Genomic DNA, 18,840 nt, shown 5'->3' with positions numbered 1-18,840 from the left:
GGCCGTTGCCATTTAGTTTTTTTGCAACCAGAAGTGACGCGAGAGGGCGGAGCTAAGTACAACCAAACGCTTTTTAGGCTTCCGAAAAGGGTTATAATTAGCTCTCATGAACTGAAAACACACTGTGAAAGGGTTAAAGGTCTAAGACGAAAACACGGACAATCCCAGACTGCGCCATGGTAGTGATCCACAAGGTATCCACGCCTTAAAGCATAACCTGCTTTATGGTCTATTTGACTCTAAATGGGATCATAATTGACTAGATGAACGTCATTGAAGAAGACTCGAAACTAGCGATTGAGATCATATACTCATGTTTACAATGTTTACTGAAGTAAGATCATTTTCTCATAGACTTCTATACAATCGGACTTATTTTTTTAACCAGAGGAGTCGCCTCCTGCTGGCTATTAGAAAGAATGCAAGTTTAAGGCACTCCCGCAGTGGCTTCACCTTTCAGATCCCGGAGTTGCCCACTGATATTTTCTTATTTTGCTATGTTCAGGACATTTCTGGGAGTCAACCACTATAAAAACGTACCTAACAGATGCCAGATCGCAAGCAAGAGGAAGCTACGAAAAATGTTAGACAGCGCCAAAAAAATTCAGCAAGGTGGAATGCCAAGCAGCCAAAGCTTGTTCCAAAACTAAAGTAAATCTGGGGTTTGCTTTCACCCGCTGGCGAGCACCCTAACCACGGTCAGGGGGTTTGTGCTTCTGGTGTTGTCGAGGAGGGGCCAACTTTGAATGTTGTGTTTGCAAATCGCAACCAACAAATCTGAATCATTGTTCCTTTAAGTAAAAATAGCAATACTTCAATCTGATAATAATCCATTACATACATTGAGTAAAATTCCTGCATTGAAAATGCCAATTAATATACAGTAGCATACATAAGTTATATACATGAGTAAAAATTACTAATAATTCAAAAGTATAATAGAATGCATTAAAATTACCCCTCTGAGTGTTATACTATTATACATTGTTGCCCAATTTGCTGTTGTAGTTGGTCAAGGTGAAGCTGATTTTAACTATTACGTTATATACTGTTGGGTCATTTAACTCATCATCAACACCACCAATCATGTTCCTAATGCATTTATTTGAATTGATTTTAAACTGGATGTTATTTAACACTATTAACTATATAAAAGTGGATATTGTTCTAATTATTTTTATAGGCTACAATTTAACTGTCAGTATTTGGTTGGTTTGGTAAGTTTCATTTTCATTTTCATTCATTTCATTAATTTTTCATGTCAAGGACCCCTAAACTCACACAAATTAGACCACGAGGGTCCAGTAAGATCTGATAGGATTTTTGCTCTTACATGTTTTATTACAGAAAGTATATGAAACCCACGACCAAAATAGATTTCTGTCATTGTGTTACTTATAGATGGAATTACAGTGAAAATAAATTATTCCTTTTTACTGGGGACCCCCTGGAACCCCCTCAAGGACCCCTGGGGGTCCCCGAACCCCATTTTGAAAACCACTGACCCAGCGGACTATTTCAGCCATTTATTAATTATTTTTAGTTTTTCATTCAATTATTTATCCATTACTTAATATTAGCTAACTACTTTCAAGTTAAGTTACTAAGTATTGTAGCCATTTATCTATTGCCTTTAGATGAGCTATTTCAACCATTTATCCATTGGCCTACTTTTAGCTAACCGTTTAACCTTTTCTGCTAGCTTACTAATTACAGCTGACTCAATTTGAGAATTTCTTTTTTTATAGTAATTTATATTTTAGCTAGCCTACTCCATAATCTTTCCTCATACTCCCTGTCAACTGCAGAAGTACCCCCTGGGGCACAAGTAACCCTGATTGGGAATTACTGGTTTAATAACAGTGCATCATATTTTATAATGTCGTCACAGCATATGCTCTTTGCAATTTTAATCTGAAAAGTAAATAGTAATTAAATCTGTCAAAAAAAATGCTGGAGAGTAAAAATAACTTTTTTTGGAGTAGTAGTATAAAGTAGCATGAAATGGAAATGCTCAAGTAAAGTACAACTGCAAGTACAAATTTGTCTTCTAGTGCAATACTTGAGTAAATATACTTAGTTACATTCCACCACTGCATGCATGCGTCTGTGTGTGTGTGTGTGTGTGTGTGTGTGTTTTTACTGCTGATGGCACAGCGGAGGATTTATTTGAACAGATGTGAACTCTCAGTACCAGGGTGACCTCAGGTCCTACTTGGCTACACTGCAGCTGATCTCTCCGCCCTGGAAAAATAACACTCCGTTTAACAGACTGACCTGTGGAAGAGAAAGCTTGCAAACACACCGTGTAATAAGTCCCGGAATAAAGCTACATTTCCTCTCAGAGAGTAATAGAGTCTCGGTGTAACCTTATCAGCGCATGCCTTGCTGCAATGTGGAGCGCATGTGTCAGGTTACGTCCTTGTGAAATATCTCAGTTACAGTAACCAGACAATACAGTAAAACCAAAAGTTATATTCCTTTCAAAGTCAGATATACGGCAACGGATTTATACTCTCATTGACTGAAAATGGCTTGGAAAATGGAGGGTTTTATACCAAATGCACTGCACATTAACAGCACCGAGCATGAGTTAGGGGGAGTGCAGAGGTTGCCGACAAGAGCCATAAAGGAGGTGAATTTATGTGTCGGAGCAATACAGGCGGGAGGTCAGAGGCAGAGTGAAGTGTGGAGGGTCGACAAGGATGAAGAGACAGCAATGTTTGGAGAGAGGAGAGGAGAGAGTGATGCTAATTTATACCCCGCTAATTGGAAACAGCAGAGTCCTGCACCTGAACCGCATTCTCGGCCCCGTGGCCAGCTCCGGGCCCGGGCAACGTGGGAGGGTGATGAGGGCCGGGGGATGGAGAGATGGGATGGAGGTTATGGGGTCAGTGTCAATGGCAGCATTGTTGTTTCTGTCCCTGCAGACGGGACCGAGTTCGGCGTGTGCGCATGTATGAATGCAAAGGCCTAGATGTGCGTGTCTGAGCAGAATTAGTGTGTATGTTAGGGATTTTCTGGGGGTCATGTTGTTGTGACAGTCTCACACACACACACACACACACACCAAAGGGAGGACCACCCTGCCTCAACAGAGAGAGAGGAAGGAGGGAGGGGATCAGCTTAATGTGGCATGGTTTCAATCTGACACGATCTAACATACGACATGGCTGGACTTCAGCAGTCTTAGCTTCCTAGTTAAATAAATATGACAGCCTCCTCAGATAATTACCATGCTGTGACCATGTTGAGTCATAGCATCCGTTAATTATTAGACGGTGAATACGTGGATTCATTTTTCAAATCCCGGCTGCTTGTGAGTTTTGTGATGTCTGTAATGTTTCAGTGAGTGATGGTGTATTCAGATGTTGGCTGTGACTGGGGTCTGGCTTTGTGCTAAAAAATGAAGTAATCTCAGAATTTAGATTGAAAAAACATTGATGTTGCTTGACGTGCTTCATATCTGCAGGGTCTGTTTGCTCTGCTAAGCCGTAGTGTTTGGGCAATTCAACATTACCAGGAAGTGCGTGAAAAGATTGTAGAGTCGCTCAACTAATCCGAACAAAATTGAAATTGTGATTTAATTGAAATATATATGTATATGTGTATATATGTATATATGTATATACTGTATTTGTGTATGTGTATATATGTATATACTATATGTGTATATATATATATATATATATATATATATATTAATTTTTACAATTAACACTTGAAACAATGAAGGCACTTGCGAATGACAAGGTAGTACAAAATGTTAACCATACTTTGGTGTTTAATTTTTACTTCTATACTTAAGAATTCATTAAATTTATTTTTACAAAATGAACCAAAACACTGACAACAAGGAAGATCTTGGTAGATAATAATGAGAAAAATAGGAATATATATATATATATCTTTCTGATTACGTACTTTCACAGTCCGATACTTCAACAGTTTTACAAAAAACTGCGACTTTCATGAAATGATCTTTTAAATTGACAAACATCATATGTGTGATTCATGGCGCATTTCAAACAGGATCAAAAAATATTTCTCTCTCATCACTGACTACCATTCATAATTTTTCCCAAAAAAAGGTTGCATGGTGGTCCACTTAAAGGGGCGGGACTTTGCCTCTCTATAGTGGAGAAAAAGATAAAAGGAGGCAAAAAATGGGCAACAACTAAAAGTAAAGGATTGAATTAGTTAAAGCCAACAATAATGGATAAATGGTGACAAAGCTAAAAGTAGTAGATAAATGATTGAAACAATTAAAAACAATGGATTAAATAGCTAGGAGTCGGCCCAATACATATACAGGATATACATATATAGCCTGAGATAAAGGGAATCAGTAAATGGTTGTAACAGTTGTAAAGTATTAGATACATGATGACAAAGCCAAGAGTAGCTTAGTGGAGAAATGGTTGATATAATATTGCTTAAAGTAATGAATAAATAGAAAACAAAGTTAGCTAAAACTATTGGATAAACAGCTGTATTAGTTAGCGTAGCCTAAATGGTAGAAACATCCAGTTTTTGCCACTCCCAAGTTGCATGGAAACATTGACAATTGAATTTTATGAAGAAATAAAATGGTAACCAAAACCATTTTATATGCTAATAGTGTTAAATAACATCCATATTTAGAACATGACTGGTGGTGTTGATGAAGAAGAGGTACTTGAGTTCGTCTGATGGGGCTGTGGGGCTACATCCGATTGAAAAAAAATTGGGAACCACTGATTTAGACTCTATTTTTCTAATACTGCTGTGTGTGCTATTGATAAAGAAAGCCATCAAGTCCGTGCTAAGTGACGAGCTGTCAGCATTCACTCAAAGACAGCCTCCCCTTAATATTCAGTATAGAGCATCCATAGATATGTGCCCAAAAGCTAAATTCCTCAAAAAAAACAGAAGTGTGGCCATATGGGGAGCACATTGGTGGCAGAGTTGTGATCACACAAGTTTCCTCTGAGGAGCAGAGAATACAACAAGATTTAGATGTGGTGGGGGGGCTGTTTTGTTTCCCTTTAAAGGCGTGTCAGTTGTCCGCCCTGCTTGAGCATACTGGAGAGAAAAAAATTCTCTCTACTTCATCACTCCCAGTGATTGACATCTCTAGTCCGCACACATGAACGAGTGTGTGTGCAAGCCATTTGCAAATTATAGCACCAAACACGCACACAAAGTCCCACACACGCTTCCACTGTAGTGGTTTTGCAGCGAGACATTTGTCCTATGATATTGCTTTTTTTCCCACCTATCTATTCTGAGGAGCGAGCTCCGAGCGCACATCAAAGCCACCACAATCTGTCTGTTTCTCTCACGATTTGTCTCTCACAACACTCCCGGCTCTCTCTCTCTCTCTCTCTGGCCCACGCCTGTGCACAAACCATGCACAAACTAAAACACATTTGTGTAAGAGTTGTGTTATGGGAGGGATTCAACGTATTCTTTGATCGCTGTCCATCTGACAGCGAATCGGCTCCAACACAGTGTTCAGAAACACTTGTGATTTATTTTTTGACATTGAAGTCTCGGGTTTTAACATACTTATCATAAAGATTTTTCTCTGACAGAAAATATTACTTGAGCTTTAGAAAATGATGATATAGCACCAGAGTCATTGTAAATAATGTATGTAAAAATCCCCACTTTTTGACACCCCCTTATCATTTCCACATTGATTCCACTGCCCTCTCTGGGGCAAAGTAAAGCCACTGCAGCTGCACATCTTAATCTTATTTCTCCTCCATCCTGCCTGTCATGTTTACTTGATGTTTCCCTCTCTCCTCTCGTCTGCAGGATGCATGGTTTCAAAGGGACCACAGAACAAATCAGAGGCCCATCCCTATGCACCAATGGCCTGTCTCTCATTTCAGATGGAGATTGAAGGACAAGTCTACCCCTGGCGCGTCAGTGGAGGATCAGGGGGCCTCAGTAGCACCCGCCGCCCCGGGGCCTCCGTGTTTCCACTGCGTGGGAGCTGGACCATGACACACACCAAACATCCAGCCCACCGCAAGTGCCTATGCGCCGCGATCCGCCGTCTGGTGCATGCAGTCGTCGGAAAAGCCCTGCAAGCTTCGCCTGCATCCCTTGTTAGCTCAAGGTCGTGTGTGAGTGGAAGTGTGTGTTTTGGGTTTGGCAACCTTTGAAAAGATATGACAATAACGGGCCCTTGAGTAAGAGTTATTATGTGTTTGGCTGGGAGCGCAAGCTCGTGTGGCCGTGATGGAAGTTGGACGCTTCCCAGTGTTGTTTTGAGGTGCTTTGGGTTTGTTAGTCATAGCTTACTGTAAAGTGTCTCCCGAGACGCTCCTATTTAGAGATTGTTTTGTGCGCAGCGACTCTGAAGTGGTGTCACGGGTCAGATCCTCTGGCTTTCCACGGCAGAGGATGTGTGGGGGCTTGTGGATCTGTGAAAACAACAGCGCAACAGAAGATCAATTCCAGGTTGACGGCGCGTACTGTATCCGCGAGACGTGGCTCCAATCTTCCCGCTCGTCTGTCTCCAGCTCTGGTCTTCCAGGGCCTCCATTAAGCTCCCTCAGCTTTCACATGACACGCCGATACCCATCAGAAGCTGCATGACAGCATATGGACCTGAGTGACATTTGATGTCTGTGGCAGGAGTGAGTGCAGCTCCTCTTTGTGTCTCCCATTCATGTGGTGAGGGCAGGATTAAGACTTGATCCAATAGAGCAGAAGTGGAGAGGAACGAGCTCGGGTCAGATCTGCCTTGAATTAAGTCAGTGTTGCAGCAGGAATAATACAGCCACCTCCCCCAAAACCTTATAATACTACTGAAGGGGATGTGTGCATATTTGTTTGTGTGTGTGTGTGTGTGTGTGTGTGTGTGTGTGTGTGTGTGTGTGTGTGTGTGCTGTGCTCGGGCCTGTGCGACCAAACCGCAGGCTGGTGTCCTTTACAGAGAAGAGGGGTCTCTGTTGACGGTTCAAACACAGCCCACGGCCCCAGCTTCAAAAGGCCCCCCAATCATCGCACCCACTTACAACCAACGGCGCATGTCACTTAATGTGGACCACACTATTCATCAATTATGGTGAGCTCAGGGGCCATCCAACACCCGCACCACAGCTCCACAAGTAGTGAGTTGTCTTCTGTTCTGACTGCCCTCCCCCCCCCCAGGGGTCCTCAAAGCCCATCTGTTGCAGGAGGTGTGGCGTGAGACCGCGAACTCCTCAGAGCTGTCAGACAAACAGAACTCTTGCTTTCCCCTCGTCTTTCATGCCGTGTTATCTCACCACAACTCCAAAAAAAATCCTCCTGTAAATTTGGCGTCCTGCAGCGTGCTTTAAGCTTTAATAGCTCTTCCCCTTCCTAATGTAATTGCCGTCCTCGTCCATCCGCACCCCCTCCGCTCATCCCATACACTTGCTTTGAAAAACATCCCACAGTAGGCTAATATACTCGCCTGTTAGTCCACGACCTTGCCCTCCTACTCGCTGTTTATCAGACCCTTGGCAAGTGATCTGAGTCAAACTGGAACTCATTTAATGTCATCTGATTTTGACATGCCACCATAGGGTACTACTTAAACCCAAATGCCTTTTTTCGGTATCCAAGTGACAAGACGTATGTTAAGGTTGTAAGAGGGAAAATAAAAGACACAAATGTGGCGACCATATTTAGAATTCCCTTTTAAACAGACATGACGGCAGGGCGTGCAAACCTGAACCAGACCACACAACATTATCCAAGCCTCACTCCTCTCCTCCTCCTCCTCCTCCTCTTTCTTCTTCTTCTTCTTGTTCTTCTTCTTCTTCTTCTTCTTCTTCTTCTTCTTCTTCTTCTTCTTCTTCTTCTTCTCTCCAGTCTCTGTCCATGAGTGAACTTCCTCCGTCACATCTGGACAGGGCTCAGGTCAGGCCGGCCTGGCGTGAGAGGATTAAAGGTGACTCTCATGCTGGCCGGTTCACCCAGCGCACCTCCACTAGAGTCATGCCTCTCCTATCCCCAAAAGCGGTTCAGCTGCTGGTATGTGTGCAGCCGGTTCAGTGTGTGTGTGTGTGTGTGTGTGTGTGTGTGTGTGTGTGTCCATCCATCGGAGTCCTAACCTCAGCAGCTGTGTGTGATTTTGCATTCATGTTGTCTGGAGGCTTCTTTCCTGTTGTAGTTTTTTTTCCTGTCTGTCCTGACACCTTGTTCTGTGCGGCAGAGACACGTTCCGGTGAGATTGTGGATGTGAGCTGCTTTATGTCAGCTGCTGTGCTTCAATATCTGCGTTTTCTATTCAGAATCAACTGTGACAAGGCAGATAATATTCAGATGTCTTCTCTATCAGTGTTGGAAAGTTAGGAGAAAAGATACACTCATGCCTGTTTTTAAGAATAAATAGGGATACTTTTGAGCAAGTTAATCTCCATGTTTCTGCATAATCATTTTTGGTGTTATGTGGAAATACTTTAAATCAGTGATTTCTAAGCCAGGGTACATGTACCCCAGGGGGTACTTCAAGTGTTGCCACGGGGTATGTGGAAAGATTGTTGAGTAGTTAAACTGAATTGAACAAATAAATAAAAATAAATAGAAATGATGATTTGATTTATCACACGTTTTTTTTATCTGTTCAAAATGTACATTAAAGGGAGATTTGTCAAGTATATAATACTTATACTTATCAACATGGGAGTGGAAAAATATGCTTACTTTATGCAAATGTATGTATATATTTATTATTGGGAATCAATTAACAACACAAAACAATGACAAATATTGTCCATAAACCCTCACAGGTACTGCATTTAGCATTAAATATATGCTCAAATCATAACATGGCAAACTGCAGCCCAACAGGCAACAACAGCTGTCAGTGTGTCAGTGTGCTGACTTGACTATGACTTGCCCCAAACTGCATGTGATTATCATAAAGTGGGCATGTCTGTAAAGGGGAGACTCGTTGGTACCCATAGAACCCATTTACATTCACATATCTTGAGGTCAGAGGTCAAGTGACCCCTTTGAAAATACCAGTTTTTCCTTGCCAAAATTTAGTGTAAGTTTGGAGCGTTATTTAGCATTGTATATTTATACTTTATATGTAAATATATATACACACACACACATATTGAGTCAGATGTAACACTTTAACACTGCAGGTTGCAGTGCAGTCAAGAGAAGTCTAAACATGCATAAACAGTTAATAGTTAGTTAAACGTAAAAGATCAATGCTTCTGCCACTAGTAGTATAATGCAAACTTGACCAAACTAACCTAAACACTGACAGTTCAATTGTATGACAAAAAAAATACTGTCACAATATTCACTTTTAAATAATTAATAGTGTTAAGTAACATTTAAAATGTAGTTTAAAATCAAATGAACACATTTGGAAGATGGCTGGTGGTGTTAATGAAGGGGTACTTGAGTTCATCTGCATGGCTGTGGGGCTACGTCTAAAGAAATAGGGGCAGGGAACCTCTGCTTCAAATATTACATCTCATATTCTGGCTCTCCAAGTGTTAAAAATAGTTCTACAATACATTTGTCCAATTTCTAAATTACATCTTGCGCACTACAATAATTCAATTAAATTAATAAATAAATACAATTAAACTTGATCTTATTATATTTAGTTTTCTACGATATTCTGGGCAATTTGTTGCATAAATCCTTGTTGGACACACACATAGACATACGTACACAAACACACAGTTGGACGGGGCAAGCATTGCTTCATAAACAATTGCAGCCACACACGCTCACGCTAGGAAGGAACATGAAAACAGCTCTAATGGGAAAAAGATGAGAGGGCTCACAGTGAGCACACCCAGAGAGAGGAAGAGAGAGCCGGCTGTTGGACACCGCTGTCTCAGCCCTGCTGGCACACAAACAGCCTGGGATCACATATAAAGATGACTGCCTGAGGTCACGTAGTTAGCAAAGTCCACTTGAATCGCTAGTTGAATATTATACATTAGATTTACGGCATTGGTGGGTAAATCTAATCTCTTTTATCTGTTACTTGCATACAGTGTATTCTTGCTATTGTTGTATTTCTGACTTTACATATTGCTGCTGTCTTTTCACCAACATTTTTTTTAAATTTCAAAATAAAACAAATCATTTTAGAATTCAATTATCAAAATTAGGTTTTTGAAATATATCATTTTAAAAAACTAAAAAAGTAACTTCATTGTTCTTCAACTTCACAATTGACCCTTTATTATTAAAAATAAAATTGTTATTTTGTCAGGAGTTTTTTGGGGGTTTTTTCTAAGGGCCCGCTCTAGCCCTTTCCGTGCCCTAGGCGAAATTTGGATTTGTTTTCATAAATAATTATATTTATTATAATATAAATAAACAATTAGTCCCTGATGTTGTTGGCTTAAAAGTTTTTAGCCAATTTCACTGCAACAAGAGTATGTGTTTCTTTATTTATTTATTTGTTACCTCAATACACAAAATGAGTAAGGGCGACCACTGCATTTAAAAAAAAACATTTTAAGAGAGCAACCAGCGCCCCCCAGAAGCTGACGCCCTAGGCGACCGCCTATACGGCCTATGCCTTAAGCCGGCCCTGGATTTCCTGGATTTTGTCTAGGCTAATTCATGGTAAAGTGATATTTCTCTCTTAGGTCATCCAGGGCAGTTTTGCATTCTTAGTTATTATTATGTTCCGATAAATTATACAATTAGTTTGAATGTTAAAATGTAAAATATTGCATGTTCTCTGAGACTCTGAAGAAACAGTCCAGGCCAGTAAAAATATGTTCAAAAACTTACGCTGTTATTATCACTCTTAAGGCAAACATTTTGGAGCATTTAACGATAAAGCGTGATGTCTGTGTAAACCAGCAGCGAGGGGGAAACGGCCCTGTGCTGTTAAGGAAAAAGTGTGTCATCTTGTTTATTTTCCTTTGGTTTGCTGTCTTTTCCAGCCCATAGGGCGCGATGATAACAAAAAAATATTGCAGCGTCCACGACTCACAGCGGACTTGCCCCCCAATCCACCGAGGGACCACAAGGCTCTTAGAACAACATTTTTGCTCCGAGGGAGAGGAGCAGAAGTTACAGCCTGTGTGTTAATGATGGCTCACTGGTGATTCCCTCACATGTTTGTTCAGATTTTGGCTTTGCTTATACATACAGGCACAAATCAAACTTTTTTTTCACTCTCTCTCTCTCTCTCTTTCCTGATGGTGTGTCATCGATGTTGGCCGACACTCTGACACAGAGCTGGCCTTCATTTGTGCTATTTTTGAAACTGTTGTGTCCCATATCTTCTTGAAGAAATATCTTCCCCTCCAAAAAAATTCTCATTAAATTTTCTCCATATAATGCCAACTCTATCATTGCTCTCTCTGTCTTATCCGCGGTGTGTATCCACTGAGACTGAATAATATTTGGACAGGTGTTCGTTCATACGCATTAACTTCAAGGAGTCTAGTGTGCTATTTCATTGCAGTTTTATAAAGAGAGAAAAAAAGGCAGCATGTCCTGGCTGGTGGATTCTTAAGCTGGTACTGTATACTGTAGTCTATACTGTATGTGTAATCCCTAACAATAAAAAACTGTTTAGCACCAATTTTCCTTTACTTTTAAAACCTCCTTTTTTCCTGTTTCAGACAACTGTGGAGGCCACATCTGGAAGACAGATGTAGGCCTAGTCCCAAAGCTTGTTCTTTGCCTTTGACTTCGCTCTCTCTCTCTCCCTCCCTTTCTCTGCTTCTCACTCACTCTCTCTTTCTCGAGTCTTTCCCTCCCTCCTCTCTCTTTTTGGGAAACATGAGAGCTGGGCTAATTCTCTCTCTGTGTCTGTCTCTCTCTCTCTCTCTCTCCCACCCCAGCCGGACCACCCACATTCGGAAACGCCTAGCTGTTCCTGAGGCAGAGCCGCCGGCAGTTTAGAGAGAAACAGTGGGAGAGCAAACGAGAGAGAGAGAGATGTAAGGATGGGTTATGACTGACGGTTTTAGCAGAGTATCAATTACATCAATGTCAAAGCCATAACCTGCCATTGTGTAAGGAGGAGAGAGTCTGGGAGAGGGAGCGACGGCTGCTTTAGTGCTCAGCTGAGTTCATGCAGCATGAATCCTGCAGGCTGTTGTTAACTACATTCACTCACTTCATTCTGCAGCATATTTGATGCTGCTTACAAAAATGCATCTTAGAAAATGAGTGCCCTCGTGCTTGAAGCTTGCCTTTAGTAAATGCTGTACATCTTTTAAAGTTAAGGAAAATTTTCCATAACTTGATCACCCTTTTTTTGAAAATGAAGTACTGAAGTAATTACTTAACAGTGAAATACCCTTGAAACAGCAACTTTTATTTGCTTGGTAAGCAGTAAATGGGTATCTCTCAGTTCATCTCAAACATTTCAAATTCCTCCAATATAAAGGTCAATGTCTCCATCGTGTGGATGCTTATTAGTATTGCCATTACCAAAGAGAAGTTTATTCAAGTGTGCTATTAGTATACTTCTTTTAAACTTAAATAAGAGAGTATACTTTCAGTTTGCTTTTTATGTACTTATCGGCGATATACTTAACAAAAGGATACGTAAGTCTACTTGACTCATACTGACAAATATACAGAAAAGTCTAAGTATACTTGGCTTATACTGACAAATATACAGAAAAGTCTATGTGTACTTGGCTTATACTGACAAATATACAGAAAAGTCTAAGTGTACTTGGCTTATAGGCCTACCTGTACGTAATAGTATAGTATGTCAAAAAATAAGTCATAGTATAGTTTGTCGTTAAAAAGTGATAGTATATCGAAAAAATTAAAGAGTCATAGTATAGTATGTCGAAAAAAAGTGATAGTATAGTATGTCAGAAAATACAAGAATTCATAGTATAGTATTTCAAAAAAGATTAAAAAGTCATAGTATAATACGTCGACAATAAGTCATAGTATAGTATGTCGAACAGACAAAAAAGTCATAGTATAGTATGTTGAAAAAAATTCATAGTATAGTATGTCGAAAAAAGTCATCGAATAGTATGTTGAAAAAAAGTAATTGTATATATATATAGTGTATAGTATGTCGAAAAAATAAAAAAACGTCAAAGTATGGTGTATCAAAAAAAAGGCATAGTATAGTATGCCGTAAAAAAGTCATAGTATAGTATGTCGAAAAATACAAAAATTCATAGTATAGTATGTCGAAAACATAAAAAGGTCAGTATTGTATGTCGAAAAAGTAAAAAAATTATAGTATAGTATGTCGAAAAAGTCATAGCTTGTTGAAAGAAAATAAGAGTCATAGTATAGTATGTTGAAAAAATAAAAAATAGTCATAGTATGTCAAAAAAAGTCATAGTATAGTATGTCGAAAAAAAATTGTCATAGTATATAGTATGTCAAAAGATTTCATGAAAAAAAGTCAAAATATAGTATGTCGAAAAATTTTATGAAAAAAAATGTATAGTATAGTATGTCGAAAAAAATTAAAAAGTCAATATAGTATGTTGAAAAAATAAAAAAGTCATAGAATAATACGTCGACAATAAGTCATATTATAGTATGTCAAAAAAATGTCATAGTATAGTATGTTGAAAAAAAAGTCATAGTATAGTTTGTCGTTAAAAAGTCATAGTATAGTATGTGTCGAAAAAGTTATGTGTCCATGGGCGTTTTTTATCGCGAGGGGACGCAACGCTTGCCAACATTGGACGCTTGGTGGGCTGCCACTAGACACAGGCTCTCCCCACCTGATTGGACGAACACTTTCCCGCCGTTGGCTGCTGCTCCCAGCTCTCAAACCAGAACCAGTATAGAGGCTCGTTTGAAAACTTTCTTCTCTTATTTCACGAAAATAGTTCACCGAAATGTGTGTCTGAAAACATTTGAGGCGAGAAATAAGCCATGCAGTTGCTAAATCTGTCTTTATTTTGGATCGACAACGTTTATTTTAAAAGATTCTCGGGAGTTTCGAGAGGCGGCGAGTCGCGTCGGACGCCCGTGATTTACATAAAGTAGACGAGCCTTCAACTTTATGCAAATGAGGAGCGGGCGTTGCGACGCTCCGTTTCTCGAATCGCGACGTCACGCTAACAGAATGCATTGCGCGGCTGCTTACGTAGACAATGAATATGGAGCGTGGAAAGCACAGAGCCTGTGGACACGTACCATCATAGTATAGTATGTCGGAAAATACAAAAATTCATAGTATAGTATGTCGAAAAAATTAAAAAAAGTCATAGTAAAGTATGTCGAATGAATTTTACAAATTTTACAGCTAAACAGTATACTACAAGATCTTTCTGAAAACATTTGAGGCGAGAAATAGTTATTACAGTAATACAATATTGATTCATATTTGATCAGCGCTGCCTAGCTTTATCGTTTGATTGATCAGAGTTCGCGAGTGATTGACAGCTGCTCAGAGACAGCAGACTCCAGCTCGGCTCTGATTGGCTGTTTTCCTCCAGTCTGTGAAATCTTGCAGATGCCATTAGGAGCACCGGAGGACACCGGAAGACACAGAGGCACATGGTTTTTTTTTCAGATTACCTGTCTCATGCACTACTGTCAGGATATAGTGACCGTTTTATAAAAATAACTTTTTTTAATCATATTGTCTCCATTTCTACCAACTTCAGCTTTAAGTCTATTTTATGCTAAAACTTGTACTTTTATTTGAGTAAGATTTTGAATGTAGGTCTTTTACTTGTAAAAGAGTATTTTACACTGTGGTACTGCTAAATTAAAAGATCTGAGTAATTATTCCACCACTGCTAATTTGTTATATGAACTTAAATATGTTCTAATATGTCAATGTTGTGTTCACAGCTTGTTTCTGCTGCCCCCACGTGGCCACATCTGTTATTGCATGATTAACAACAATTACATCTGCAGGAATTTCTGTAGTGGAAGAAAACTTTATTACTCATTTACATTTATAACTTAAGCAACCAAGTAATTTAAACCATCAAGATGAATAATTAAGTTAACTAAAAATGACAGAGCAAGTTATACTACACCAGCCAAAGGGGTTTTTCTAACCTGGCAACCCAAACATTGTTCTTATTAATGGGTTATACTGATCTATGAAGCATGATTTACTAACCATTAATAAACATTAGATAATATGGTATTCTTTATTAGAGAGTTGTACCCCTTCTGAAATAGAAAACAGGAGTACTGGTGCTCAGTCATACTCAGTGGTCAAGCATAAATACTATTTTGACAGGTGCTCGCAGGTAAACCAATAGATCAGTAATACAATGGTGTGCTGAAAGCAGTGAAGTGACTTTAAGGTGCAACTTAATGCATAATGCATTATTATGAGATTACCTCTCATTTAGTTTTCTGTGTCTTTCTTCTCCCCACCTCAGTAGCCACTGAGCCCACAGTGGCCCCCATCACACCTCCAAACGGCCCTCCCACAAACAGGCCGACCAGTGCTCCAAACAGGGCCTCCCTTCTCACCACTCTGGGCAGCCAACTCATCCAGCCTGTCAGCTTCTCCCACAAGCCCCAGAGAAAAGAGGGAGCAGCGGAAGAAGGTGAGACACCGGTAGAGGGGAAAATACTCTCGACATCCACATTCAGGTCACCTACGCTCCTCTCTGCCTCTGCCCGGACTGCCTCCATTTCTTCTTCTGTGACATTTTCCTCTGGTTGTGAGTCCGTGGGAGACGCCTGGTCCTCTCCTCTCCTCTGTCTCAAGATCTCTACCTGCCTCTCTCTCACTCTTTCCTCCGCCTCCTGGTACAGAGGACTGCTAACGTGTTGTGTCCCGCTCTCTCTCAAAGCCTGCTCAACCTTCTCCAGCAGCTCCTCGACAGCTTTCCCCTCCTCTGGTTCTCCCCTGAGGGTCTCCAGGGTGTGGTAGCGGTCACCACATCTTTCCACCAGCTCCAGGAGATCCTTGCGCCACGTGACAAGGTATTCCTCCAGCTTCTCGTCCTCCTCGAGCTCCTCGGTGTGGGTGAAGAGTACGATGGTGTTTGTGCTGACTGCAGTGGGGCCAAACAGCTCCTTCAGGGCATCCAGCGCCTTGGCCTCTTCGTCGGCCGGCTGGTTCACAGGGACACACAGTAGAAAGGCATGCGGTCCAGGGCTGGACAAGGCGATGAAGGAGGATATGTGTCTTCGCCTTTCCTCTGGGTCGCAGCATGAGCCGAACCAGGCTGGACTGGAGACGACCACCACCTACCGAGAGGTGGCAGAGGCATAAAATCAAGATTGAATAGAGTTTTCACAACTCGTATGTGTTGTTGTTTTTTTACTTTGAAGTACATTAATGCTACAAATTGATATGTTACTGTTATAAAATTGAACATAGGACAAGTAGGACTTTGTAAATATTATATTTATTTTAAAGCAAAGCAATTTTAAAGCTGTATTTTAAAGCAATACAGTGCTGTGGAAGGGGACGGCAGACAAATGTATTTTATCCACCTAAAAGAAAGGCTCACCCAAAAAACGAGAATATCCGTTTAAGTGTACGCTATTTTTAGAATATTTTCAACGCTTTATCTTGCCATCAGACAGCCCGTCCCTTCTCCTTTCAGACAGGGAACTGAACTGAAAGTGAAACTTTGGAAATGCTTATCTCCAAAGCCAGCAGGCTCAGATGACAAAAACAGTATAGATACGTTTTCAGTTCAGTTCGCCATCAGAAAATATTCCAAATATAGGGTACACTTAGATGGATATAAATATTTTAGGTGAGCCTTTCTTTTAGGTGGCTAAAATACATATTTCTGCCAGCCCCGTCCACAGCACTGTAATGCCTGTATAATGCCGGTACTTCTGTCTGTTTCTAGATTGCTGGGGGCACGCCGACCATCATCTACTGTAAGTAATACACCTACTATGGATAAGTACCTCATACAACCCCACTTCAAAACACCCAAACTATCCCTTTAAGTCTTTTCACAATATCCAACTGAAGTTTTGATCCTATTTATAGCTGGCATTTATTCTGCTGTGGCCATTAAAGGTCCCATATTGTAAAAAGTGAGATGTTCATGTAGTTTTTTTTTATTATAAAGCAGGTTTAAGTGCTATATAAATACTGTGAAAGAAACAAAATGCTCAATCCATTCATTAGTTATGATGATGGATGTGATGATATCCGATCCAGTATTGGTATCGGTGCATTCCCGGTTACTATAAAGACAATGTGTCTCCAAACTTAATGATATGTTGCTTTGCTGTTATGCTTGACTCTTTCCATTGCAGTGTGATGTTCTGTACCTGTCTGCCTGCAGCCTCTCCTCTGTGTTTGCTGCACTCCTGGGTGACAGCAGCAGCATCTGTGCCCTGTTGAGAGTCATGCAGACCCAGGATGGTGCTGACTGCTGATCCCTTTCCTGCCCCCGTCCGGCCCAGCACCACCAGCCTCAGCTCTGGGGGGCGGAGACACACAACAGTGAGGAGAAGAAGAAAAAAACACCACAATTATCATGGTATAGCTACTGTACATTGTTTAAGAATGTGTGTATACTGAGTGTTTACTGTATATGTTGTCCAGGGAGTACACAAAAAACAACACAATTATGGTTATCATGGTATAGCTACTGTAAGAATGTGTGTATACTGAGTGTTTATTGTATATGTTGTGCAGGGAGTACACAAAAGAAACACCAGAATTATGATTATCATGGTATAGCTACTGTAAATTGTATAAAAATGTGTGTATACTGAGTGTTTATTGTATATGTTGTCCAGGGAGTACACAAAAGAAACACCAGAATTATGATTATCATGGTATAGCTACTGTAAATTGTATAAAAATGTGTGTATACTGAGTGTTTATTGTATATGTTGTCCAGGGAGTAAAAAAAAAAACACAATTATGGTTATCCCATGATAACCAGAGGAGGTTACTACAATTTACTACAATTTACAGTAGCTATACCATAGCTACTGTAAATTGTTTAAGAATGTATGTATAATGAGTATTTACTGTATATGTTGTGCAGGGAGTACACAAAAGAAACACCAGAATTATGATTATCATGGTATAGCTACTGTAAATTGTTTAAGAATGTGTGTATACTGAGTGTTTACTATGTTGTCCAGGGAGTACACAAGTTTTTCAAATGCACTGGAATGACTATATTATTTGAATCCTTATATCCTCCTCTTTAAAGTGATAGACTATCTGTTGTTTATTCAGTCAGCTGATTTGAATGTGGTCATGGACCGGTGTAGCCAGACAGTAGCACTTTCACATTCCCATGTTGGGCAGCGCCCTTTGCAGCTGCCGTCTCTTCTTCACCTCAAAACAAACCGCATAAATACCGGCAGCCGCTCCTATACTGACTTCTCTCCTACTCAATCTGACAGATTACAGCACTTTAGATGCATTTAACAAACAATGATCCAGCCTACCTGACTGTGCAGCAGCAGATGTTGACATTTTCTGCTCCTTTTCACCGCCGTATTTAGTGTTGATTCAGGGATGATCGCACTTCCTAGTTCCTGCCTGTGCTCTGCTCGGCCTGCTGTCGCAGCTTGACTGACTTCAGCAGAGGTGAACTATGAACACAGCTCCATCTGTTGTAGGAGGGCGTCTCAAACCTCGAGGCTCCAGGGTCCCATGTAAAAAATGACTCGACAGAATTTGCATGATTTCAGCCCACAACTTATTAAAGCGCCTATAAACGAGCTGCAGTGGGTAGAAAGGGAGCAAATATGATTTTAAAAAGTAATTTAAAAAAACAACAAGACATGCAAAAGTATGCAAATATTGCTTTATGAGTGGAATAATGGGATCAGATTGCATGATATAGGAGCAAGAAACAAAGACATCATTCACTGGCTTCACACTTTCAAGAGGGCTGCTTGATCAGCCACTGATATTGCAACTGTGCATACTGAGTGTAACACTAAACATGGATATCATGTTATGAC

General features: G+C 40.4%; 2 protein-coding genes and 1 long non-coding RNA gene across 3 annotated transcripts in view; 1 reads left to right on the top strand and 2 right to left on the bottom strand.

Annotated features, from left to right (window-relative positions):
• The window catches only part of LOC141780402 (FAD-dependent oxidoreductase domain-containing protein 2-like), a 102,331-nt gene that overhangs the window by 54,700 nt on the left and 28,791 nt on the right, over positions 1–18,840 (bottom strand). The gene's annotated exons all lie outside the window — the stretch shown is intronic.
• Positions 14,833–18,476, bottom strand: LOC141780379 (GTPase IMAP family member 9). Its single transcript, XM_074655575.1, has 3 exons — positions 18,319–18,476; positions 17,179–17,330; positions 14,833–16,128 (listed from the first exon to the last, which is right to left on the bottom strand). Exons 1-3 carry the CDS (start codon positions 18,344–18,346, stop codon positions 15,271–15,273), a joined length of 1,038 nt encoding a protein of 345 aa, XP_074511676.1. The 5' UTR covers positions 18,347–18,476; the 3' UTR covers positions 14,833–15,270.
• LOC141780380 (uncharacterized) lies at positions 17,400–17,777 on the top strand. The gene is made up of 2 exons (XR_012596639.1): positions 17,400–17,492; positions 17,698–17,777. It is a non-coding gene; the product is annotated as an uncharacterized LOC141780380 (long non-coding RNA).

The sequence above is a fragment of the Sebastes fasciatus genome, chromosome 13 (assembly GCF_043250625.1).
Source record: "Sebastes fasciatus isolate fSebFas1 chromosome 13, fSebFas1.pri, whole genome shotgun sequence".
Taxonomy (NCBI): Eukaryota; Metazoa; Chordata; class Actinopteri; order Perciformes; family Sebastidae; genus Sebastes; species Sebastes fasciatus.
This window is presented reverse-complemented; position numbering and strand designations above follow the sequence as displayed.

Bases quoted from the DNA above. Each gene is read 5' to 3' on its own strand.
- LOC141780379 (XM_074655575.1), bottom strand. From the start codon at position 18,346: ATGTCAACATCTGCTGCTGCACAGTCAG. The intron at 17,331-18,318 runs GTAGGCTGGATC...TCCGCCCCCCAG, and splicing joins ATCTGCTGCTGCACAGTCAG to AGCTGAGGCTGGTGGTGCTG. The intron at 16,129-17,178 runs GTACAGAACATC...ACCTCTCGGTAG, and splicing joins GAGAGGCTGCAGGCAGACAG to GTGGTGGTCGTCTCCAGTCC.